Source organism: Marmota flaviventris, chromosome 9, assembly GCF_047511675.1.
Source record: "Marmota flaviventris isolate mMarFla1 chromosome 9, mMarFla1.hap1, whole genome shotgun sequence".
NCBI lineage: Eukaryota > Metazoa > Chordata > Mammalia > Rodentia > Sciuridae > Marmota > Marmota flaviventris.
The window spans coordinates 7,135,653-7,160,336 of NC_092506.1; the positions used below are offsets into that span (position 1 = coordinate 7,135,653).

Sequence of the window (24,684 nt, forward strand, 5' to 3'; positions counted from 1 at the left end):
GTGTCAGGTGACCAAGTGCAGCTCCTTTAAGATGGAAGATTCTGAGGAGACGGCCAGGGGTCCTTGGGGAAGAATCTGGAGATGGGGGCGGGTGGGTGCCAGAACTTCATGTAATCAAGTGTTAAAAAAATTAAATGGCCAACAACTCCACTGTTTTCGTGCCTTCTTTCAAAATGGGACTTCACTCCAGTCATCATTCTTGAGAGGCCTGGTCATGCCTCAGTGTGTATCTGGGAGTCCCCAACCTGGTCTGCAGCGTTTAAGGTCGCAGAGACAACATCACCCTGAGCCCCTTTTCCGTTTGTCCCATCTCAAATTGTTCAGAGAAAGGTCCCACCCAGTGTGTCCTTGTCCTTGTCCAACTTTATTAGTCGAGAGAGAAACAGGAGGAGGGTGCGGTTGACAGTCCCCCGCCATCCCTCTCCCTCTCCCTCTTCCTCAGAGGCCTCCTGGGGGCCCTGCAGATCTCTGTGAGGCGCCCCTGGAACCCCATGAACACGCGCACACACACTCATACCGACAAATAAATAACGTCCTGGCCGGCGCCCAGCCCAGCAGCTCCGTCGGTCTGCCAGGGAGTCCAGCCGGCCGCCGCGATGCAGTGGCGCCAACAGCCCCGAGGCCATACGCCCCGTCCCCCATCCCGAGGGCCGGGTTCTCCCCAGCACAGGCCGCGGGAGGCGAGCAAAGCTGCAGGCCGGGAGGCGGGAAGACCCGGAGGCCGGGGAGGCCGGGGAGGCCGGGGAGGCCGGGAGGCTCAGCTCAGTGCGCAGCGTTCGCGCCGCCGGCTCAGCTGCCGGCTCAGCTTGCGGCGCCGCTGCTCCAGGCCGCGTGCCAGACGCTCGTCCTCCTCCAGGGCGCTGGCAGGGAAGAGGTGCAAGTCAGCCCAGCCTCGGCCGACCCGCGACCCACACCGGCGCCCTGGGTCCACTCCTGTTCCCGGGTCCCCACTCACATCCGCTCCTTGTGATCCAGGTCCCGGACCAGCTCGTCGCGCTGGTTCACCAGCGACACCAGCTCCTCCAGCAGGAGCTGCTCCCGGTGCTGCTGCGCCTCGGTTTTCTGCCAGTCTGAGGGCGCAGTAGCCTGAGTCAGGAGTGCCCCAGTGGCCCTGTCCTGCCTCCAGCCCTGCTCAGCCCTGTTTCCCACCTTCGATGGCCAGCATGGCCCGCAGCTCCCGGCTCAGCAGCTCAAACCTCCGCTCCAAGTCCTGCTCCTCGATGCTGGGAAGCAGGATGCAGGTCAGGTAAGGAAAGCGCACAGGGTGGGCGTGCCCAGGGCTCTGAGGGCTCGGTGGCCCCATCCCACCCCACCTGTTCCCTTAGCCCTCAGGCTGATCTCAAAAGCATACCCCAGTCCCCATGGAGAATTCCCTTTTGTTCTGACTGGTCTCCAATTATTGGATATTTATGCTGTCCACGCCCATTTTTAAAATAAGAAACAACCCAGAAGGTATGTGGATGGAAGTATTAGGCTAAACTTGTTCTGAAAAAGTTATCCAAAATGTTACTAGGTGTGGTGGTGCACACCTGTAACCCAGTGACTCAGGAAGTCGAGGCAGGAGGATGGGGAGTACAAAGCCAGCCTCAGCAACTTAGCCAAGGCTCTCAACCTAGTAAGACTCTATCTCAAATAAAATATAAAAAGGGCTGGGATATGGCTCAGTAGCACCCCAGGGCTCAATCCCTGGCACAAATAAATAAATAAATAAAAATTCCCCAATGCAAAAGGGAGGCAAAATCATCTCCACCATGGAGAATAATAGGGAGAGTTGCTTCTGACTCCACTTGGGAGCCTGCTCAGATCCCTCCAGGCCTGTTTTTCCTACTGAAAAGGCAGAGGGTCCCATTGGAGGACTTAGCTCTGTCCCTTCTGGGCCAAAATTTTCTCTGAGTCTTTGCTTTATCATTAATAAAAAGGTATGCTCTTTATACAGGAAATAAGCACAAAAAATTAATACGATGACTGAACAATGGTTTTCAAACAGATTTTTCTTAGAAAGAAGAAAGCAGCAAATAGCTCTAACCAAAGTAGCTAAGAGTCCCTCTGCTCATCCTCCCTACGCCAGATGGGGGCAGGGCCTGAGCTGGTGGGGTCTGGGTTGGGGGGGCAGCAGGCCCGCTGCTGGGACTGGTACTCACAGCAGCTGCAGCTGATCCTGCCTTCGGATGAGAGCATTCTTCTTGTTGACCAGGGTGAACCACTCCTGGATCAGCATCTCCTCCTGCAGCCTGTTGGCACCTGAATTAGGCCAGGACAGTCACTGGACATCTGCCAGTCAGAGCAGCACAGCTGGGGGTTGGGGGAGGGGTTTGCTTCCTTGTGGCATCCCTGAAGTCTGAGCTGTGTGCCTCCAGCAAGCTGCTCCCCACTTAGGGCTCAGCATGCCCAGCTATAAAAAGGGACGATGACTCCAGCTGGGCCTACTCCCAGATCCTCCTAAGGCCGGAAGAAGCTGCAGGGCTGGTTAGATCTGGCGGTGTGTGTTGAGGAGTGGACCCCAGAGGCAAGCCCCACCTGACTCCATGAGGCTCCTCAGCTGCTTCTCCACCTCAGCAGCCCGCCCATCTATCTGCCTCTGCTCCTGTTCCAGGGCCTGCAGCTCTGCACAAACATACTGACTGGTGTCCTGGAAGCGTTGCTGGGGGTGGAAAGGGGATCAGGGAATAGGTGGGCTCAGTCCACGCTCTGCCTAGGAAGTTCCCACCCACCAGTTTCCCCCATTTAGCCCTACATACCAGTCCAGCCTCCTCCCCTGGACTTGGGGGTAACTCCTCCAATGGGGTACTGCCACCTGTAGACAGAGACAGGCTAAGGCATCTCCAGCCAACACATGCCCCAGGAAATCCTCAGCCCAGGATTTGTGAGCTGCTGAGCTGAGCTGGGGGTCACCCCACCCCCAAACTACTCACCAGGGAGCTGCTGCAGGGCAGTGGCTGTGGGTGGGCCAGGGGTAGGGCTGGGGTCAGGGCTTGGGCTTTCCTGTGGAAAAAAGGGCCAGTGAGGGTTGGGAGGGGTTCCCTGACAGCCCCAGCCTGGGCCAGCCAGCGCCTCTCACACAGAGGGAAAGCAGAGTCTGCTCTCCCACACCCTGCTACCCAGCACTTTCTACAGTTCCCAACCACCTTCTTTTGGGGAAAGTACCTCCTTAAGCAAAGGCCAGGCCTCCACTCCCAGCCCACGGTCCTGGCCCGTCCACACCAAGCCTCCAAGTCCTCATTCCTGGGACTAGGGTGATTACCAACCCCTCCATGGAGCCCCCCCCAGGCCACCTGACTCCTGTCACCCAGTGCTGGCACTCTCATCATGCCAGGGCCCCTGGAAGTGACATTGAGCTGCCACGATGCAGCCCCATCTTTGGATATAGGCCATCCTGAGCCAGCACCTCCATCTCCCAGCCAAAAGGGGGCACCCTCCCACCTTATTATCCGTTCCTACACCCAGAATCCAGGTTGGCTGGACCTGAAAATTTTACCCTGGAAGTCCAGGGTGATGTATCTCACTCCTGATAGTCATCCTGCCGGGACTGTCAGCCCTGGGGGCTCCCACTTTAGCTCATCTGACATTCTAGTTCCTTGACAATGCTGCTCTGACCACCTTTCTGTTTCACAGGGTGGAGAGAAGGTATCCAGTCCCCTCACTGTTTGCCCCAGGCTGCAACCTCTTGGAAGCAGCCCAGGACATTTTTGGACAGGGTACCATCCTCTAAAACCTGGGTCAGTGGTGGCTTCCGCACCAGCCACCACTATGCCCTGCCTGCAACTCTACCCCCATGCCACAACTGAGAGGTCTTCCCAAAACCTTCATTGATGGCGTTATTCTCTTTGTACCTCTTCTCAGTCCTCAGCCTCACTGCCAAAGCCTGTGGGTGGCTCTAGCCTCAATTCCCCTACCATCCTGAGTCCCATGTAGATGCCACAGTGATGGACTTTCAGTTCCCTAAAAAGTACTCTCAGCCTGAAATGAGCCTCCATCTTAAATTGCCCTAAACCAACTGGACACTTTCATGACTCCGCTCAGCTTGCCTCCTGCTGGGGCCCCCTCAGGTTCCCACATTCCTTTCTGCCTACCTCCTGAAGCCTGTCCTGGTCCCCAGTCTAGGCAGATGCTTCCTTCAAGGCCTTTCCCATGACAGCTTTGATCCTACCCACACTTTACCATGCTGTTGGCTATGCATGTCTCCCTGACCAAAGGGCTCTCCTTCAGATAGGGCTGGGCCCTATCATGCACCCGGGGTATACTAATTAATAATAATATCAAATAATAATTAATAATAACAAATATCTATCAAAAATTCGAGTTGGCACTGTAAAGCACATTACCTTGCTTTTTCATTTAGTTTACCTGACGACCTGGTGAAGTGGGGACCATTACCACCCTCACTTTACAGATAAGGAAACTGAGGGTCAGAGATGAAGCCCATATGAGACATGATCTGGGGTCCAGCGCTGTTTCACCCAAGACTTACTTCCAAGCTTGAACTCCCACTGGGATTTTTTTCTGTGTGTCCTTATATGTAAAATGGGGAGAAACCCCAGCTCCCTAGGACATAAAAGTTGCAGGGCTCCAGAATGGCATCTAGGGGAACACGGAGCTCCCTTTTTTACAGTACCCTAAGTAGTACCTGCAGGCTTCTTTTCAAAGGGCTTTCATACCTTTGTTTCTTGGCCCCAAGGAAAGAGCACACAGAGCTTAAATGTGTTTGCCCAGGATAGCACAGTGCATCCACAGAGCTGGGCCAGCAGGGGGCGCCACCTAAGAGCTCAGGTTCAGAACATAGGTTCATATTCTCGGCCTCTTCATCTTTCTGAGCTTTGATGTTCCAACGTGGAAAATGGGGTAGTTATACTTCCCTGGAATGGGCACTGTGAGGGGTCATGTGGCAGGCCAGCAATTAGGAGGGGGCTCAACCGACAAGGCAGGCAGAGGCAGGAAGAGGAGAAAGCCAACCACAGCAAGAATTGAGTTTACTCACGCCCGCGCTGATGGGAATTCCAATGCTTCTTCCTCATGTCTGACCCAAATTCCTCTTTCTATACCCTTAATGTGGCCCCTCCTCCAGGAAGCCTTGCAGGGCTGCACCAGAAACATCTGCTTTTCTCATGGAGTTGCTTCATCCCCACTCCAGCTTCTAGGTGCCACGGGGATTCCCAAGGGTGGGGCCAGGCAGAGCCACCTCCCTCTGTACATGTGGGGCACTGGGGATGGGGGCGACCAATGAGGAGGAGCCTTCCCCAGGCCCCTGGGTCATTATCTCCTGTGGGGCAGGCGCTAGAGGAGAGCCAGGCTTGGAAGAACCAGATGCTGGGACAAGGTCCCAGAAGGATGTAGGCTAGAGCTTCCCCTTTAAGATTTAAAGAGCCACTGACACTCACCAGTTGGGCTAGAGGTGGCTGTGTCCCACTGATGCCTGCCTACCTTATCTCTGATGAGGGCCCTCTCAGGCTCCCCTTCACAGGCTCAACCCTGTGCCTCTGACCTGACACTTCAGCCCTCAGCCTGGCCTCACTACCATCTGCGGACCTTCTGGGAGATGACTGGCAGTTCCCTAAACAAGCCCTGAACTTGCCTGCTGCCCCGTTTTTGCTTGTGCAGGTTCCTTCTCTTAAGAGCCGCCCGTCCCATTTTTCACCTGGGAAAGCCCTCCTATCTTATCAACGAGCTCAAGGGCTGCTACTTCTTCCAGAAAGCCTTTTCTAATGCAGTCCCTTCCTTCTTCTGAACTCAAGGACTACTGGGCAGTTGCAGGCATGAAGTGGCCTGACAGAACTGCCCCTACTGTCATAGACCCCAGCTTCAAAGCCAGAGCCTGGACTTTAGTGACATGAGTCATTCAATGAGTCCCTATTCTCTCCAGGACTGTCTCCCCTTGAGCACAATGATGTAACACTCTGTGACATGACCAGAGACCTGCAGGGGTTGGGGGCTGGGACACAGGCCCCAGTAGGGTCTTCCACCTCCAACCTCCCATTCCAGAAGAAAAGGAACCTGGTCTCCAGCATCTGTTGTTACAGATCCAAGGTGGAGAATCTTGGGATTAAGAGGACCCCTTGAGGACAGACACCCTGCCCCAATTGTGCCTGCTAAGGGCCGCTTACAGAGAAAGGCCTGAACTCTATAGTCCACAAAGCACTGTGCCCAGTGCTGACAATACAGAGCCTTCTGGAAACTTCCTACTACAGCCCATGGTTCCTCAAAATGGGTGACAAATATTAAAAACCGCTGGCATATATCCCAGGCAGGCAGCAAAGTCCAGGCCCACTGAGGGCCCGATGGGCCTTGGTTTAACAATGTCTCCGGATGAGGAATGAATACCACACAAGGGTCCCTCTGATCAGAGGCCTTTCAGCATCCAGCTGAGTCCCGTTGCTCTTCAACTGCTGCCCTCGCAACCAGCTCTGTCCTTGGGGCCACTCAGGATCTTTCTTTGCCCAGCTCCTTACCACCTCAAGCTGCAGCGGAAGCGGGGCACTCACCGCAGCGACGGCTGCCGAAGCTCCCGCGGCTCCCGAGTCCGGGTCGTCCACCGAAAAGGAGTTGCTGTTCCGCAGCCGAGAGCGCCTCTTCTTCAGCAGGTCCGCGTCGCGTACGTGGGAGAAGGAGCCATGCGCTCTGGGCGGCGGCACGGGCCCGGCCTCGGCATTGATGGAAGACCGTCGCAGTCTCACACCGCCCGCACCACTCGCGCCACTCGGCCCCCCCGCCCCATTCACCAGCCCCTCCGCTAGGGGCACTGGGGACGGGGGCGACCGGGCTCCGGAGCCCTCCCCGGGGGTCCCTGCCGGGCGCGCTTCCCCTATGGCCTCGGTCTCTCCGTCCCTGGACGTGCAGACCGCGTCCACGCCCTTGGTGGCCGCTCGGTTCTCACGGCCAGTGGCCTCCTTGGGCTCCTTGGAAGCCTCGGCCCCGTGCTCGCGCAACCGCTGCGCCAGGCCGCTGGCATCCAGATCGTCGGGAGGACTCGCCTGGGCGCTGCCCACGCGGTATGTGCCGGCACCACCACCGCCCTCCAACTGCACCAGCTGCAGCTCCTGCCCGGTGCAGAAGGCACGGATCTGGCACAGGTATGTCATGACGATGAGCTTGTCGGGCACAGACAGCAGCACCATGTCAGCGGGCTCCAGCAGCCGCGACACGCCCAGGGCCGCGAAGCCATCGAAGGCCTAGGAAGGGTGCACTCAGGGTCAGCAGCCGTGGTAGCCACCGGCGTTACCCAGCAACTGCAGCCCAGGGCCAGCCCGCTCAGGGGGTCCCCCGAGTTGCAAGCCAGGGTTTGCCTAGCAACGCCTTCTACCTCCTGCGGAGGGAAATCTAGCAACAGGGCCCCCCGCCAAAGCGTTACTTAGCAACTGCACTGTCCACCCCTGTTACCAAAGGGTGGTTTTGGAAAAAGGATCTGGGGGAAATAATGCTTTTTAAAAAACGCCAAAACAAACTAAATGAAACAATTTAATGACAAAAAAGGGTGACATAGGTCCAAAAGCCACATTGGCGGGTCCCTGCAGCCCATAGATTCCCCAATTCTCAGGTCTTCAGCATCACTCTAGACCCTCATTCCCCCCCCCCCCCCCCCCGCAGGCTCTCTCCCCCATCTCACCTGCTTGTTGTTCTGTTTGATGTTGAGCGGGTCAAGGGAGGCATAGTCACTGCAGAAAGAGTGCTGGTCAGAAGCTGGACTACTCTCCCTACAGGCTCCCCCAGTCATTGCCTGCCCCCCAAGCTCACATCTTGTCTGGGTAGAATCGGTGCAGAATGGCACAGAAGGCCAAGCCGTTGCGCCAGGATGTGGTGAAGTTGGTGATGCGGACACCACGGTAGCCGGTGGTGACCTCTTGGCACCACTCCAGCAGGGACTGGCTGGAGCTGACCAGGGTAGGTGGTGCCTAAGGACAAAGAGGTGGGCTTAGGTGATGTGCATCTGGGACCTGTTCCCTCTGCCCTTTGGGAAGCTCAGGCTTGGCACAAAACAACCCCAGCTCTGAGTTTGCAGGGGTCTTCAGAGACCACTTGGCCAGAACCTTGGGGTCAGGTAAAAGGGTATCCAGCTCAAGGGTGTTATCTGCCAAGGTCACTTAAAAGGTCAGATGCCCCCAGGCAAGATCAGAGGTCACCAGCAGCCACATCTCAGTCAGCCCAGAAAACCAGCTTAGGCGTATCCAGCTCCATGCGACCCAGGGAAGACAGGGTGGGAGAGCCGGGACATCCTGAGGAAGGAAGGGATGAGGGGGCTCTTGAAGCTGAGCTCCCCATCCCATCCCATCTCAGTCCACCAGGTGGGTCCATGCAGAGCCGCCGTTCGCTCAGCCCCAGGTTAGTGAGAAGAAGCAGGCTGGGCCCTCGGCGGCCCCCATCCCTACCTGGCTGCCCGGCAGCCTCCTGTCCTCTTCAGGCTCCCCTGGGGAAGAGGCCCCCGAGGGCCTGGGCACCCCAGCCCCCGCCCCGCTGGCCACCTGCATTGAAATCAGACTGGCCTTTGGGAGGCTTCCCTCAGCTTCTTGCCCTTTCTTGGTTCCCAAGACCCCAACCTCTGCTTCCTGGGCCTCAAAAATAACAGATTTGCTCTCTGGGGGCTCTAAACTGACCATGTCTGCTTTCTGGGCCCCCCAAACCTCAGATTTGACCTCTGACAACCCCCAAACATGAGGCTCTGCCCCTTGGGCCCTCAAAACTTTAGTCTCTTTTTCTCCCACTAAAACCTCTACCCCTACTTCCTGGTACCTTAAAACTCTTTGCTTAGTACCTGGAGCCCTTAAATCCTCCTTTTTCAGAGCTCCCCAGACCCTAGTATCTGCCTCCTGGACCTCCAAATTCTCAGTCTGTGTCTCCCCAGGCTCTGGAACTGTAGTTTCCATACTCTGCATCTCAGCCTCTGCCACTTCAGCCATAGGCCCTGAGACCCCAGAGTGCTCCACCTCTGTCTCCTGGGCCCTGGCTATCTCAGCTTCTAACCCTGGGACCCCTGAACCCCCAGCTACTATCTCCTGGATCCCTAACATCTCAGCTTCTGCTGTCCCAGTATCAATCCTCAGAACCCCTGAACCTCCTACCTCTGTCTCCTGGGCCCCCAATATCTCAGCATGTGCTGCCTCAGTTTCTATCACTGAAACCTCTAAATCTCCTACCTCTGTCTCCTGGGAACCCCCTGCAATCTCAGGTTGTATCCTTGGGGCCCTTGAACCCCTAGGTGCTACCTCTTGGATCCCTGACATCTCAGCCTCTGCTGTCCTAGTCTCTACCCCTGGGATCCCCCAAACCCCCAACTTTGTATCCTGGGCTCCTAATATCTCAGATTCGGCCACCTCAACTGCTATTCTTGGAACCTCTGAACTGTCAGTTGCTATTTCCTGGGCCTCCAATATTTTAGCTTCTGCCTCCCCAGCCTCTGTCTCTGGTATCTTAGAACTTCCTCTCCCCATCTCTAGGATCCCTAATATCTCAGATTCTGCTATCTCAGCTTCTATCCTCAGCAACCCAGAACATTCAGGTATCTCCTGAGTCCTTGATACCTCCAACTCGGCTGTCCCAGCAGCCTCTACGTCCAGGACCCCTGATCTTCCTGCCTCTGTTGCCTGGGCCTCCAATACCTCAGCTTCCGCTCTACGAGTTTCCTTCACTGGGAACACTGACCTGCTTGTGCCTGTCTTCTGAGTCTTCAATTCCTCCCACTCTGCTAGCCCACCCTCTGTTCCCAGGACCCTTGACTGGTCAGATTCTTCCTCCCAGACCCTCAGATCCCTAGATATTGCCCCCTGGTCAGCTGATGATGGGGCCCCCTGAAACCTGCTCACCTGGGGCCTGGTGCTTGCTGCTCCGGCAGAGGGGCCCTGCTGCAGGGCTGTCCTCCCAACACCAGGGGCTCTGCCCCTCACCTCTGCACCCTCTCTCTCCTGGCCTACAGCAGTCCTGGCCCCCCCGAGGTCACTGAGATGTCCAGAGTGTTCTACAAGCTCTACTAGAGGTGGCTTCAGGCCTGCAGTCGTCTCTTCCTGGGCTCTGACCCCCATCTTCCCCTGAGAGCCCCTTGGAGGAGCCTCAGGAGTTACCCTAAAACATGCCTCAGGCATCAGCCCTGTTGCCTCTGGTCCCTTATTGGCTAGAAGACTCACCTTTGATCTCTGCTCAGCATCCTTTCTACTGAATTCTGACCTCTCTTCAGCCCTCCCAGCTGTGACTCCTGCCCTTTGTGCAGTGTCCACCCCACTAGCCTCTGGTCTTTCCCCATTGTCCCCCTCTTCAACTTTGGGTCTCTGCATCCCCAAGGTATCTCTGGGACCTTGGTCCTCAATGTCTGGGCCTGGCCTGGCTCCCTGGGCCTTTGTCCCTTCCTGGGGGCTTATCCAGGTCTGGGTCTCCCCAGAAGAACCCACTCCTGCTTGGGGAACCTCTGAAGCACTGGGGACCTCATCAGCCCCTTTGGGGGTCGGGGGCCGGGGAGCTTCAGAGCCTTTCCGGAGCCGAGGGGCTGGGGTAGGGGCCGTGTCCTGGCCTGGCTGCCTCGAGGACCTGAGGAGAGAGCAGGAAAGGGTGTTGGGGGGCTCATGCAGGCCCCATTCTCATGTCTACCCCATCCTTCAGCCTACTGGGGCACTGGCGAGGCAGGGCAGGAGGAGAGGACTGCTCCCAGGAGGACGGGGCAGGGGAGGCTGGTTCCAGAGCTCACCTTGACTCTGGTGGGGTTCCCGGGGGCCTTGGGGCCTCAGGCCCCACCTGGCCCCCAGCTGCAGAAGCTGGTTCTGACCCCTGGCCCCGGGAGGCCCCAGTTGCAGGTGCAGGGGCACTCACGGGGGCTGGGCTGATATCCTCAGCACTAGAAGGACTGGCAGCTGGAGAGGAAGGGAGGAGCCACTGAGGCCTGGGACCTGTAACTTGGGGTTCAGTCCTCACCCCATCCCAACCCAGGGCCTCACCTGCCTGCCGGGGTTGTACTTGGCCTTCATCTTCCTCCTCACAAAGTGTCTTCAGCTCCCGAGAGGTATCTGGCATGGGGAGTTCAATGAGCCCAGGGCAGGCCTGCAGGTCACACCCCCTCCCCCAACTAGAGTACAGGGCCTACCTGGGAAACACCCCAGCCTCAGGGCACCGCCCAGGCCTGCGAGAAGAGACAGGCCCTCAGATGCAGAGAGAGAGAGGAAGGAGAAAGAAAACCACAGGGGCAGACAGACAAAAAGCCTTAATGAGCAGAAGGGAGGGACAGGTGGTGAGGGGTGGGGAGATTGGACTGCAGCCCGGCTCAGCTCTGGGCCTCTGACCGGGCTTCTCAGGTCAGGCACAGTCCAGGCAGGCACCCACCAACCCGGGGCTAAGAGGGCCAGGGGCAGGGGAAGCCATCCTACAGGACTCAGTCAGATCAATGCTATAGGGCAGAATCCATTTAGAACAAACGGGGCTGCTGGGCAGGTTGGAAGTGCTGGGCAGAAATGAGCTTCCACCTCTGGGCATGCACAAGCTGGCCCCACCCCAGCACAGTCAGCGGCTTGTAGCCTAGGTACCCCCAATGCTCCTAGGCTTTGGCAGTCTCAGCCTTGGCAGGCTGTGAGCCCACCTGGCTGGGGGCCTCGAGCCCGGGCCTCAGGGGCCCCTGGGCCATTAGCCTCATCCTCGTCACTTTCAGCAAAGTCGTCCAAGTTGCCCACATCACTAGGCTTCACGCTCATGAGGCTGGCCAAGCTCTGCATGTCATCATCCCTGGGGGTGAGAGGTCAGGGATGAGGGCCGGGGCCAGAGATCACAGGCCAGGGCCAGGAGGGCAAGTGGGCACTCACGTGGCGCGGCCCTCCCGCAGTAGCACCCCCGAGAGAGTTAGCCTCAGCTCAGCCTGCACCACCTTCACAGACTTGGGCTTCAACAGCAGCCGCAGCGGGGCCTGGGCTGGAACAGGCCCTGCATGACGGGCCAGGTCCACCTCGGCTGTGGCCAGCACTTTCCGCTGCCCCTTGGACTCCTGTGGGCGGGGGTGGAATGGAGCAAGGAGCACCCATGCTGCCCTCAGATCCCCCGGACCCCAGCCCTCTCCATCCCACCCCAGCACTCACGTTCTCAATAATAAATGTCCACTCTTTGGCCTCATACTGGTCCACGTGGGGGTCCTGGGAACAAGGGCATGAGTGAGTACAGGGCTGCAGAGAGGGCAGCAGAAGAGCCTCAGCTGGCTCAGGAGCTGCGAGGCCTTCACGCCTGTGGGCCTGCAGCCAGCTCCTCTGCTCCCCAATGCCAGCTGCCCCTCTTCCTGCAGGTGTGGCAAATGCCGACTCCTCCAAGAACTCCCGGGCCACCCACGTGGAGTAGTGCAACCCCCGCACCAGAAATTCTGGGTATCTCCCCTCTATTCTTTTTCACTGGATGAGCAACCCACCAGGGGCCCCATGGCTGCCCAGCTCGGCAATCCCTTGCCTGCTCCTGTCCATGCCAGAGGCTGGAGACTCACCCTGTACAGGGTCACAGAGATGTCCACGTTCTCAGGCACCATCCACACCACGGTGCCCCGGTATGGGTTCTGGATACCTGGCTGCCAGCTATGGGCCTAAAAGGGACAGTGTGAGTCCTCCCCTGCACTCACCTCTTTCTCCCTCACCCCCATTCCCTTCTCTCCAAACTTGACCCTACCTTCCTCTCCCCTGTGCATCCTGGTCTGACCTGGAACCCCACTCCAGTTCCCCATCAGCTGCAACCAGCCTCCCACTCCACCCGGTAGGCCCTGTCCCCAACCTGCAACCACACTGTCCCCCACCTTGGAGCAGATGCGACGATTCCGCCGGGTCCACACCACCACCAGCTTATCCGGCTGCCTGAGGGAGGGAGCGAAGGAGGGGGCTCAGTCAGGCCCACCCAGCCTCCTCATCTCGTCTTCCTTCTCTTCTCCACCTCCTTCAGGGTCCTCCTTCAGCACTTGTCCCTTTCCCCCAGGAGAGGGCATGGGCAGCCCCTTATCTGGGGCCACAGGGTGAGGGTGGGGCTGCTGAGGAAGGGTGGAGTCCAGGCCAAGGGCAAAGGCCCAGACAACATGGACCAGCAACAAGAATGTGGAAAGAGGAGAGGCATGTGCATGCCTGTAATCCCAGCCACTCAGGAGGCCGAGGCAGGAGGATCACAAGTTTGAGGCCAGCCTCAGCAACTGAGCAAGGCCCTCAGCAACTTAGCAAAATGCTGTCTCAAAATAAAAAGGACTGGGGATGTAGCTTAGTAGTAAAAGGTACCCCTGAGTTCCATCTCCAGTGCTAACAAGAAGAAAGGGAAAGCAGAGACAGACATAAAAGACAGATGGACACAAACATGCACGCGCACACACGCACACACTCAGAGACACAAGCAGAGACAAAGTCTCAGAGTAAAAATAGTCCGTTCACTCACAAATTATTTGTGAAGTACCCACTCACTGCCCATTATGAACCCAGCCCAGCTTGGGGAACAGAGAGGAAAAAAGGAAAGGCAAGACCTCTCTGGGCTAAGGACAAGGGAAGTGGGAGGCAAGAAGGAAAAGAAACAGCAAACTAACTTCAGGGGGTTGTGGGAGAGCCAGGAGGGGGGTGTCTGAGCAGAGGTGAGTTGGGGAGGGGTGGGTCATTTGGGGTTCTCTAGCAAGAGGGCTCCAGGCAGAGGGGAAGGCAAGTGCAAGGGAGGGAGAGGGCCGGGGAGAGGGTGGGAGCGAGCCACAGACACGGGGGCCTGCCCCCGAGCCCTAGATCCTAGCTTTGCAGAAAGATGATGTCAGTGTAGCCTAGTCAGGGAAGACTTCCGGAAGGTCTGGGCCAACTCAGGAGATGCAGGGATGTGTGGAGGCCAAGACAAAAGGAGGCATGAAGCCCAGGGCCTAGTTCCACACATGGAGCTGACGTGGCTGGGCCTGAGGGAGAGGGCCTGATGGAGTTAGTGTCCAACTGCTGCCAAGGATGAGGATGGTTGAGGGAAAATCAGGTAAAGGAACCCAACAGCACTCCTTGCCTGTCCCTAGCCCCATGCCAGGATGCTTGGGTTTGGCCCACTCACTGCCCCTCCTAGGCCAAGCCCGGATAAATAGCTCTCCTATTAACCCCTGAGGATGCTGTGGCCCAAAGGGGTCAACCAAGTAAGATCCCACAGCTGAGCCCCGAGCCCTCTGGCCCAGAGCTAAGCTCTCTTCCCTAACCCCAAACTGCAGGCAATAGCCAAGCAAAGATAGCCACAGGCCTTCCCAGAAAGGGGAAGCAAAACACGGGGTGCCTAGGGAGGGCGGGGGCCTGGTTGGCAGCCTGACTCAGGCCAGGCACACCCTCCCAGGGAGCTCCAACCTGGGCAGGGGCAGCTTCCTGTCCTGGTCTCCAGACTAAGAAACCCAGAAGGCCCTACCCACTGCCTGTGACTCAGCCGCATTGACACTGCCTGCACCCCTGGCCTGCTGTCCAGTCAATGCTCAGCGTCCCCCTGGCCTCACCCAGGATGCTAAGGCAAAAGCCAGAGGTCAGAGTTCAAGTGCTAGCTCTGTGGTGTGTTACCCGAGTCAGGCCCTATCCTCTCTGGGCTTCTGCCAAGTGAAGGGCTCAGTGTGAGCAAGACCTGAGACATATATCAGTTGCCTCAGGCACCCCAGCCTTTGCTCACTCCCCTCCCCTTAGACCCCATGGTTTCTTCCTGCCCCAGCCCTTACCCTTGGGAACCTAAATTTAGCCCCACTGGGCTGGGCCGTGAGGCCCCCACAGCTGTGCCCTAATCCAGCCAAGGGAAGCTGACACCAGGGAGCTCGTATATTTAGGGTGTGACGCAGGGGCCGGCAGCTGCCAGTGGGGACAATTGAACCAGATGCCCCTGGCCCTTTTGGCAGTCTAGGACAGGGCCTGCACCCTCACCCTACTACCTGGCCCTCTGCAGGTCCTCTACTGCAGACCCCCCAAACCTCCTAGGTCCTGAGGCCCCTTTAAGCTGCTCCCCGCCTCCCTCCTCATCCCTCCAAGTGCTCAGTTTCCCCTTTTAAGGACATTGTGAAGACATTTCCAGCCTCCCAGAGCCCACTCTGGCTAAAGGGGAGGGGTGTCCTCTGGGCAGGGCTTGAGAGGGGGACAACATCTTCGTTCCAAGCTGGACTAAGGTCCATGAGGTTTCTGCCCCAGCTCTGGCCACCTGTAGAACTTAAAACTTCCAACTTTCCAGTGCCGGCCTTACCATCTCTCTGGCCCCAACCCCCCCAACCTCCCTCCCGAAGCCCTGACCACAGCTGATGAAATTGTGGGCACAGACAGATGCTCAGGCTTCCAAGCCCTGACCCCAGCCCCAAGAAGGTTCCCACACCCCCAACTCTAGGGGTTCCACAAGTTGCAAGGCACTTCTGAGACCCTCAGTCTGGCACCCCAGGCTCAAGCTGGGATGGAACCCTTTGGCTATTGGGCTGGCGGGCAGAGTTCTCTCAGGCTCAAACCGCCTGATGGCGTCCCAGCCAATCTTGGAATGGTCCCTCAGGCCTCCCTCCCACTCACCATTTTTTGGTGCACTCCAACACCAGCTCGTGGTAACAGGCCACAAACTGGAACTTGGCGGCCCTCTTGCCCACGCGCTGCAGACGTTTCCACACAGAGGTCATGGCCCCCTCCGCTCCTGCTGCCCACTTCTCAGGCCCAGGTTTCCCGCTGGCCTGCGATCACTGGCCCTGCCCGGGTACCCATGGTGTCCGGGGCTCCTATCCGCGTTGCCCGCCCCGTCCGTGCGGAAGTATATGAGGCTCGGACGCCGGGCTGCTGTCCCCGCCGCCGCCCGGTGGTCTGGCTGAGTCGGCGGGGTGGTCTGAGGCGCGTCGGGCTGGCAGGAGAGCGGAGCGGCTAGCGCGCCGTTTCCTGGAGCCGCACCCCCGTCGGAGGGCGGGCGGGGCCCGGGCGCGGGGCGGGAGCCGGGGCAGGAGAGCGGGGGGCGGAGCGACCCGGCTTCCGGGGCCTCGAGCCGCGACCCGCGCGCGGGGGGCGGCGGTAGGGGGTGGGAGGTGGTGACATGCTACTGTAGTGCCCGTTTGGTGCGCGCAGAGGCGGCGTGGACGCGCGGTCCGGATGGAAGCGCGTGGTCCCGGACAGCGGGCAACTGGCAACTTCGTGCCGCCCTGGAGGAGTGCTGTCCCAGCCGCCTCCCTTCCTGCTTGCTGCCCTTTCTTACTCGTGACCCCATTTCACAGGCTAGGAAAAGAGAGACTCAAAAAGGGGAAGAGACTTGCTCAGGGTCTTCCTGATAGTCTGGGCCAGATTCAGATGTTCTCAACTCTGGCATGGCTGCCATCCATGCCTTAACCAGAGCAGGAAGGAGCAAGCGGAATTAGGGACTAACCTTGGTGCCCTATCAGTGGGCAGCACCCATCCCCCAGTCTCTCAGAACCTGACTCCTCAGCTGTTAGAGGGAAGACAGCCTCGACCTCCCACAAGCAGCTGGAGGTTCAGATCCTGACTTCAACTCAAGTGTGTGGACTTGGGCAAAGTACTAACACTCAGCCTCAGTTTTGACAACTGTTAAATGAGGATAACTATAGTTTTGTCTTTTATAGAGTCATTGAGAGGATGAAACCTCAGAAAGCATTTATCACAGAGCCTGGCTAATTTTGACAGGCATCATTTCATGAAATCCGTTATCATGGACAGGAAAGAAAAGTGTGCCTGTATGTATGGTATGTTTGTTTACTTTCTCTCCCCTGGAAAATGCACCCCTCACCCTGCTTTAGCTGCAGACTTAACACCTAAGTTAGAGTTTTTATTGCCCGCCCACCCACCAGCCCAGCAGGGGCATGAGCATCTGCAGAAGTCAAACCCTGACTTAAGAGAACTGGCCTGGGGCAATACACCTGCGTTTTGCCCTGTCAGGTTTGTGAACTGATACGGAACCCTGGTGCTTGGTACTTGGTTTGATCAGGACATCTGATCTGCCAGGAGTTCCAGCTGAGTTGCAACTCCAGGAGGCAGGTGACTGTGCTGCAGAGTATGGGGCGAGCTGCCTGTAAGCCTGAAGTGTGCAACCTCATGAATGTGCAGGCTTCTTCCGGTGGGCTTGACACCCGATTATGGCTTTCAGTCCCAGTAGCGTGGTTCTGGGTTTCCGGAGTAAGGGGAAGAGCTTTACATGAAAGTCCTTAGTGCAAAGTGTGTGGGGAGCAGGCGAGCCGAGCGATGTGTATGAGACAAAGTGTGCAATGAGGGTGTCTGGGACCCCAATCTCGCTTCACTGACACTGAGTCTCTGACACCCAGGCTTGGGGCCCTGCTCTCATCTTCTGGGCTTTTCTGGCCCCTAGTGAGGCCGAAACTACACTCCCTTCAGCCTCCACAGCTGTTTCCACAGCCACTAGTTCCAGTGCCTTCCTGAGCTTTCCCCTCTCCTGCCGAGGGGCCCCCGGACCGCCGCTCCGGCCCACCCATTTCCTGTGTTGCACCAACTCCGCCCCCACTCGAGGTGGAAAGTTTCTCTCCTCAAGATGGGCGGCTCCTTCTCCTTCCTTCCCGGCGGGCCAGGAAAACCCAAAGCGATTGGGAAAGGGGGGCTGGGCGAGAAAGCCGCCAGTGGGAGAGGGGAAGTGACTCCACCGCAGTCCTACAGCTGCGGAGCCAGGCTCGGGCAGCCTGGAACGCTCCCAACTCCGCTGGGGGGAGAATGATTCGCAGCCGCCGCGGGTAAGCCTCTTTCACTCGGGGGTCTCGGACGCCACCTGCCGGTGAAATGTGGAACTCACTTGTCAGAAGCCGCTATATTCCTGCCCAGCGCCGGCAATCAGAACAGGAACTCCGAGGGTATTTATTTATTTATTTATTTACCAGCCCAGGAGGCTGGCCCCTAAACTTAAAATATCCAGCATGGGGCCTTAGCCTGTTATGGACTTGGGTGTGTGCAGGCATGGGTCCTGAGGCCTTTATCCAGGGCAGTGGATCCCAGGGACCAGAGGTGGAATGCCCCTGAGCCAGCAGCTGCCAGTAGCAGCAAAAGATGAAAAAAAGATAGGAGCCAGGCACTCATCCCAATCCCAGTGATGCCAAGCAGAGTGCAAGATACTTCGGGCCCCATCACCAAGCTGGGGGTGCACATATGTAGAGAAGAGGCCCAATATCATGGCAACCCAGGTGCCCACCCAGTGCCAACCAACCAGGAGGGGGTTGGCAGTTTTGCCTGAGAGGCATATGCCTGGCTCTCCTGAGGTGAGGTGATACAGGTGGAAGAGCAGGCACTGTCTTCTGAGGACATGCTCAGGGGCGAGTTTTGACCCTTTTGCATGGGTGCATTCCCACCCACCCCAGCTGTTCAAAGGCTGATGTGGAAGGCGTCCTGCAGCCACTGATCTCGGGCATTATGTGTCTGGGGCACAGTGAGGGGTGGTGGGTCAGGGGGCAGGCTGGCATCAGGAGGCTCATCGTCATCAGAGAGGCCGGCATCCGGTGGATAGGAGCTGTCCGAGTGCAGGGAAGATGACAGGTCCTGGCATAAACTCAGGTCTTGGCACAGGTGTTTGTAGTCCTGGATTGATTCATACAGGCCCCACAACTGGCACAGCAGCGACATGTCCAGCTGCCGTAACCCCACCTGCAGACAACTGACAGTGGGCTCTCCTGGAATCCAGAGCCCCCGGCCCAGGTCACAACCCTAGCCAATCTTTCCGAAGTGAAAGTTCTAGGGACAACAGAAGGCACGTGCAAGCTGTGAAACTTTAAGCAAGTCACTGACCCTCATTTGTAAAGTGGAGTTGTACTAGAGCAAGGCTAGTGGTCCAGCCCTCTTGCTCCTGCCTTTGAGAATGAAATGAGGTAACGTGAGTAAAACATTAAAAATACATATATATATAGTAACTATTGTCACGCCTGGCTGTTGCTAATTACTGTTACAAACCCCCATAACTCAAATGCCTCTGCGGGACCTCTGAGACCCAGTCCGGTGCCCCTGCGCTCCACCTCGCCCGGGACCCTCCCCCCGCGGCGCCCACCCACTCACCATCTCCTTGCGCAGCGCGGCTAGTGCCGAGTCGAGGTTCACTGGGCGACGCGGGCCGGAGGCTGGCCCCGAACTGGCGGCGCCGGTGGCGTGGCGTGGCCCGTCTGGGGCCCGGGCGGCGCGGCTCAGCTCGTCGTGGATGCGGCTGCGCTGGCTGTAGACGCGCTCCAGCTCCCGCCACGAGCCCCCGCTCGCGTTGAGGAGGCCGCTGAGGCCGCGCGGTAGCGGCGGGAGCCCGGCTAGGGCGCAGCCCGCGCCGCCTGGAGCCTCAGCAGAGGGCAGCCCGTTCATGGCCGTGCCGGCGCAGAGGGCGATACCACCTTCCTCCCCGCAAAGCTTTGCCCTGCCCGGGTCGCCGCCCGCAGGCTCGGCACCTCCGGGCCCGGCCGGCCCAGCGCAGCCGCCACCCGCAGGCCGCGCTTTGTTCCTTCCCTGGCTCCTCTGACTCCGCCCCTGACCCACCCCTCCGCATGGGCGGGGCCTCTCTTAAACAGGCAACAGGCTGGGGGGACAGCGTCGCGCAAAGCCTGGTAAAAGCAACAGGGGCGCCCACAGAAGGGGAGCAAGAAAAAAAAGAGTCCGAAATGGGCAGTCGGGTGTCGTTGGAGGTTCTTTTTTACTGCCCCTCTCCACAAGGTGTCCTTCACAATTACCCTCCCTAGGAAAAGGTACTAAAAATGGGGATCAGAATATTGGGGCAAAACCATGCGTGGCTCTTAGCGTGCAAAGTTGGGGTTCCTACAATTTCTGTCAGTGTCTGAGTACTGGAGTGGGCATGAGGTGAGGCAGCATGATAGAACCAGGATGCTTAAGAGAGAGAGAAGTTACCCTGGGAACAGAATCCCAAATCTCACAGTCATCAATGAATGGCTTAGCTGGCTGGGGGAGGAGGGTGCAGCTACAGACAAGGCTGGTGGTCCAGCCCCCTTGCTCCTGACTTTGAGAAGGCTATGTCCTCCTCAGAAAGGGGATATCACACTGCCCTGTACCTACCACTCATCCTGACTGCAGATATAAACTCAACTTTCAGGGCTTCAGGGAGAGTATAGGGTAGGAAGGTGAGAGGCCAAAAGTAGGAAAAAGTGGAGTGGAGCTGGGGCTGACATGCACACTTAGAACCAAGAAAAGAACAAACCACACAGGAACAGCGACTTTTCTAGAGGGTTTTTCGGGGGTGGGGTGGGCTGGGCTGGGTCTTAGTGCTGCAGCTGCTTCAGGCTGCGCAGGGCCTCAGCACATGCCCTGATAAGGCCACACAGCTGAATGCTAGTCTCCAGGGAAGTGCTAGAGCCCAGCTCAGTTGAGGCCCAGGTGAGCTTCTGCAGGAGGGCTGCCTGTGTGCAAGTCACCACATCTGCACTTGGAGCCGTAGCAGGAGTAGGTGGCCCCTGGGCTGCCTTGAGCCCTGCTGCAGCTCCCTCACAATGCTCCGGTCGTGGTACTGGGGGCTGAGGTGTGGGCCTAGGGCCAGAGGGCAGCTCTGTGGCAGAGGATAGCTGGTGTTCCCGAGCTTGGGAGAGGGCAGCCTGGGCATTCAGAGCTAAAAAGGGAAGAAAGTGGGTGGAATGGTCAGAATGACTGGCACACCCAGGAACCCTCTATTTGTGCTCTTTACTATTTTGTTTTGTTTTTTAAACTATGCTGCAGATTTTTAAAACTATGCTCAGAGCCTTGGACATGTTAGGCAAGCACTTCATTGAGCTACACTCTCAGTCACAACCCACTTTCTATTTTTCTATCACAGTTATTTATGCCCTAACTTGATGGGCCCATCAAGACTGTGCCTGATTGCGCTCAGACTCTCCCGCAGTGTGGGAACAGGAGGTGCTTAGTGTTCTCAATGAATGGTCCTCTCCAGAGCCTAAAGGGGAAAGCATCTTGGAGTCTGCCCACCCACAGACTCCACTGTCACCTCCCAGGCCTACTGTTCTGGGCATCTACCACCACAATGATTCCCCACCGAGCACATCGGACCCCTCACCCGGATTATCTTTATCCACGTCTGAGTCGAGCTCCTGACAAGCTACGCAGTAGATTTTCCGCTGTTTGTCTTGGAGAAGGATCGTCTGGACCAGAAAGCACACGGGGTAGGGTAAGAAGCGGGGCGATGGGATTCAAAGGGGAGGGCTGAGGAGGGGCCATGCGGCCTGCCCGCGGGCCCATCGCCGGCCACTCGCCCGAGCCTCTCCTCACCCCACAGTCCGCGCACGTCTCGCCCAGCATGCGGTAACCGCGCAGCAGGTAGTCGCCCATGAGCCGGGAGATGCGATCCTGTCGCTCCCGTCGCGCCTGCAGCACCTTCGTCTCCGCCTCAGTCGGGGGCTCCCAGGAGAAATCGTCGACTTCTGGGGAAGACAGGCACAAGGGACCGGGATCTTGCCGGAGCGAGCAGGCTCCCGCGCCCCGCAGCCACAGGCCCCCGTAGCCCAAGTCCTCACCAGCGCCGTTCAGGGCCATGTTGCCGTTGTCGCCGCTGGGCTCACCGGAAATGTCGCACAAGCAGAGCGCCTTCACCGCGCCCCCGCCCCTTTCACAAGGGCCTGAGGATGAGGGCGGAAGTGACGCATCCCAGGAGTCCTCAGATCTCGCTCTGCCCACAGTGGGGCGTGTCTGCAGCGGTCTCCACTTTACCCGGGAGGCGCGTCAGTCACCCGGAACCCGGCAAACAGAAACTGGAGGGGCGTGTTCGGGGAAATCCTGCTCGCGTCGTAGGGCTCGGGAGTGAGTTCGCTAGGTCGCTTTTCCTGCCCTCCGCGAATTGAGGGGACCACTTGATTTGAAAAGCCCTCGCTGGCCTCTGCCTGACTTGGGGTTGTCCTTTCCTCACAGGCTGAGCCGGCGGGGCAGTGTCGTAATCCCAACCACCGCCATCGTGGTTGCGCGCGTGTGGAGCCTCACTTGGACCAGCGGGAATCATTGTCGCTTTCGGCTTATTTCAAGACCCTCCCCTTCTGCACGTCCAGGGTTCTAGTCTGTCACATGCTCTACCCCCACCTAGTGCCAAGACCTGGGACTCCTGGGACTAATGCAAAGCCTGTCCCTAAGCAGACCTTTTTTTTTTTTTTAATTTTATGACCTTAGAAAGTTTGCTGACTGAAAAACCGCTTTGTGCTGGGCATGCGCAGATCAGGTTCCAGCCGCGCCGCTCTGGAGTGGGGATGGGGGACTTATTACATATACTTGTGACCGTTAGGCTTTTCTTAAGTGGATTGCAAGTGAAAGTTGCTGGTACTCCCTGAACATTGGCCTTTATGATTTTCCCCTTTCTTTCGTGTTCTTTTTCTATGTGTATCTACCTCCTTATTAGATTAGAAGCAGATGGGGTAGGCAGGGGTCCCTAGATGTGCAGCTTGCTAGGTCTCAAGGCTGTAAACCAGGACAGTGAAAAAGGAGTTAAGACTAGACCCCCCATAATCGCATCCGAAACCTCCTTCCCTGGACAAAACCTGGTTGTTTTTTGTTTTTTGTTTTTTTTTTTTTTGTACTAGGGGTTGAACTCAGAGGCATTCGACCACAGAGCCACATCCCCAACCCTATTCTGTATTTTATTTAGAGACAGAGTCTCTCTGAGTTGCTTAGTGCCTCACTTTTTGCTGAGGCTGGCTTTGAACCCATGATCCTCCCATCTCAGCCTCTGGAGCCACTGGGATTACAGGCGTGCCCCACCATGCCCGGCAAAATATGCTTTCTTAATCTTACTTGTAATGCCCTTCACCAATCCCCATCTTCCTCCTACAGGACCCCCTGGCACTGCCATTTTTTTCACCCTTGCTGCCTCCTAGGAGAGCCCTGTGTACCTCTTTACTCTCTCCATCATCAACAGGTTCTTGGGCAGCAATGTACTTGACTCAGGGCCTGCATCCCAATTCATTTCTGCCAGACTGACTATAGAAACTGTCCCTGAACCATCTCTTGGACTCCAGCCTATATGCACAGACTTTCCAGGCCATTACAGTCTCCAGTTCCAGCCCATCCTGAATTCCCCAGTGTACCCTCTGTGTCATCATCAAGACCCACTCAGCTCCTGTTCTGCCAGGTATCAACTGGTCATTTATCCTCCCATTTTTCCCCTTTCATTTTCTCCTCATGTTGTTGTTCTGTTGTCACCATTTCACAGAGTAGGAAACTTGAATAAGTCTTTTAAAACATATGGCATGTTATATTTGCTCAGAACTAGCTGGCATCTCCCTATTACACTTAAACAATTGTCCAAAGTCCTTATTATGGTCTCCAAGATCCTACAAATAAAATCCTTGTTCCCTCTCATCTCTTCCTACTGTTCCTACTTTCTTCCTGTCCCACTACTCCAGGGAATTCTATCCCCTTCAGGACTTCTTCCTGCCTCAAGATCCACTGTAGGGTGGACAAGACATAGGCCTGGAATCAGGCAGGCCTGAGTTTGATCCTAGATCTTCTGCTTACTGGCTCTGTCACCTGGAGTAATTGACTTCACCTCTCCAGACTTCAATTCCTCCTCTGAAACAGAGCTACTTATGTTTACTTGGCAGGATTGTGTGAGGATGTAGTGAGGAGATGTGAGTAAAGAGTACTAGGCAACTGTTCTCTACCAATCTCTCATTTATGCAGGTTTTGCAGGAGCAGAGACACAAAAGAGTATGTACCTTTATTCTGGACTATCTTAAAGTATGTTTGTATAGTGTACAGCCTTGGACTGTAGAAATAATGGCTCCTTCTAGAGCAAAGGGCTGCTATACCCACTGTCCCTTATAAAAGATCTGGGTTCTCTGTAATTCAACTCACCATGCGTAGGCATCTATGCAGGCCCCCTTCAATAGACTTGGAAGGGGGAAGTAATAGATATGCTTACATTCATGTTGCTTGCTGTGCTGTAATAAAGTCCTTTGTCTTCATCCCAGAAGTCTTGTGTCTTTTGCCAGCATCCATGAACTTGTGTCAGTCTTAACTAGTTTGTTTGAAAGTAGGGTAGGGTCAGGTGCAGTGGTACATGCCTGTAACCCCAGCGGCTTGGGAGGATCATGAGTTCAAAGCCGGCCGCAGCAAAAGTGAGGCACTAAAGAACTCAGTGAAATTCTGTCTCTAAATAAAATACAAGAAATAGGGCTGGGGATGTGGCTAAGTGGTTGAGTGCCCCTGAGTTCAATCCCCAATACCCCTCCTGCATATCCTGCATAAATATGTCCTGGGGAGGAATAGATAGCTTCTCACAGTCAGATACAGGTCTACCTCATTGAAACAAGCAGTACTGACACTGATCCCGGAAGTACAGAAGTTCCCATCCCCTTTCAGCATAGGGTAAAGGATGGGGTGTAGCTCTGTGGTAGAGCATGTATTTAGCATGCCAAAGATACTCAGCATGCCTAAGAACCTGGGTTCAATCCCCGCATCCTCCCACCAAAACCAAAACAAACCGCTCCAAATGGGGAAAAATCTTAGATTTTAGTTCTTTTCTTAAGTTAAAGATTCTTTTATTAATAAATTCTAACTGTGGAACGCTTCATGAATTTGCATGTCATCCTAGCATAGGGGCCATGCTAATCTTCTCTGTACCTTCCAATTTTAGTATATGTGCTGCCAAAGCAAGCAATATACTTCTTGACATTGATGCCAATGAGGGTAGAATGGGGACAGAGATGTTGCTTTTTGTAAGAAACATGAGGACTTCATGGGCTGATTAACAGGTTTTGAAGGAAGGACAGGGAATTGGTAGCATGCTTGTTGACCAAATTGTATGACCAACTGGGCAATAAAGGTTTTCAATTTTGTTTCATAAGGAATTAGGTCGTTGCTTACA

At 56.5% G+C, this 24,684-nt stretch overlaps 3 protein-coding genes and 1 non-coding gene across 8 annotated transcripts; all 4 read right to left on the reverse strand.

The window, feature by feature from the left end:
• Positions 1-345: 345 nt before the first annotated feature.
• Ehbp1l1 (EH domain binding protein 1 like 1) lies at positions 346-15,807 on the reverse strand. Of its 5 annotated transcripts, none has more exons than XM_071616058.1 (19): positions 15,444-15,807; positions 12,728-12,785; positions 12,425-12,520; positions 12,033-12,086; positions 11,763-11,941; positions 11,543-11,685; positions 10,908-10,976; positions 10,661-10,823; positions 10,401-10,503; positions 7,726-7,883; positions 7,598-7,646; positions 6,477-7,163; positions 2,913-2,982; positions 2,739-2,794; positions 2,518-2,641; positions 2,142-2,241; positions 1,150-1,223; positions 956-1,070; positions 346-860 (listed from the first exon to the last, which is right to left on the reverse strand). In XM_071616058.1, exons 1-19 carry the CDS (start codon positions 15,545-15,547, stop codon positions 758-760), a joined length of 2,505 nt encoding a protein of 834 aa, XP_071472159.1. In that variant the 5' UTR covers positions 15,548-15,807; the 3' UTR covers positions 346-757. The 5 variants fall into 5 exon arrangements, with proteins under 5 accessions (XP_071472159.1, XP_071472158.1, XP_071472157.1 ...); XM_071616057.1 differs by having other exon boundaries at positions 10,383-10,503; XM_071616056.1 differs by having other exon boundaries at positions 10,368-10,503.
• Positions 15,808-17,723: 1,916 nt separating this feature from the next.
• Fam89b (family with sequence similarity 89 member B) lies at positions 17,724-19,411 on the reverse strand. The gene is made up of 2 exons (XM_027944443.3): positions 18,912-19,411; positions 17,724-18,506 (listed from the first exon to the last, which is right to left on the reverse strand). The coding sequence occupies exons 1-2, from the start codon at positions 19,200-19,202 to the stop codon at positions 18,228-18,230; spliced, it is 570 nt and encodes a 189-aa protein (XP_027800244.1). The 5' UTR covers positions 19,203-19,411; the 3' UTR covers positions 17,724-18,227.
• Positions 19,412-19,508: 97 nt separating this feature from the next.
• Znrd2 (zinc ribbon domain containing 2) lies at positions 19,509-21,444 on the reverse strand. Its single transcript, XM_027944440.2, has 4 exons — positions 21,350-21,444; positions 21,105-21,256; positions 20,893-20,977; positions 19,509-20,451 (listed from the first exon to the last, which is right to left on the reverse strand). The coding sequence occupies exons 1-4, from the start codon at positions 21,366-21,368 to the stop codon at positions 20,108-20,110; spliced, it is 600 nt and encodes a 199-aa protein (XP_027800241.1). The 5' UTR covers positions 21,369-21,444; the 3' UTR covers positions 19,509-20,107.
• A 2,927-nt stretch (positions 21,445-24,371) lies between these two features.
• LOC114100168 (U6 spliceosomal RNA) lies at positions 24,372-24,473 on the reverse strand. The gene has a single exon (XR_003584005.1). It is a non-coding gene; the product is annotated as a U6 spliceosomal RNA (small nuclear RNA).
• Positions 24,474-24,684: the final 211 nt, after the last annotated feature.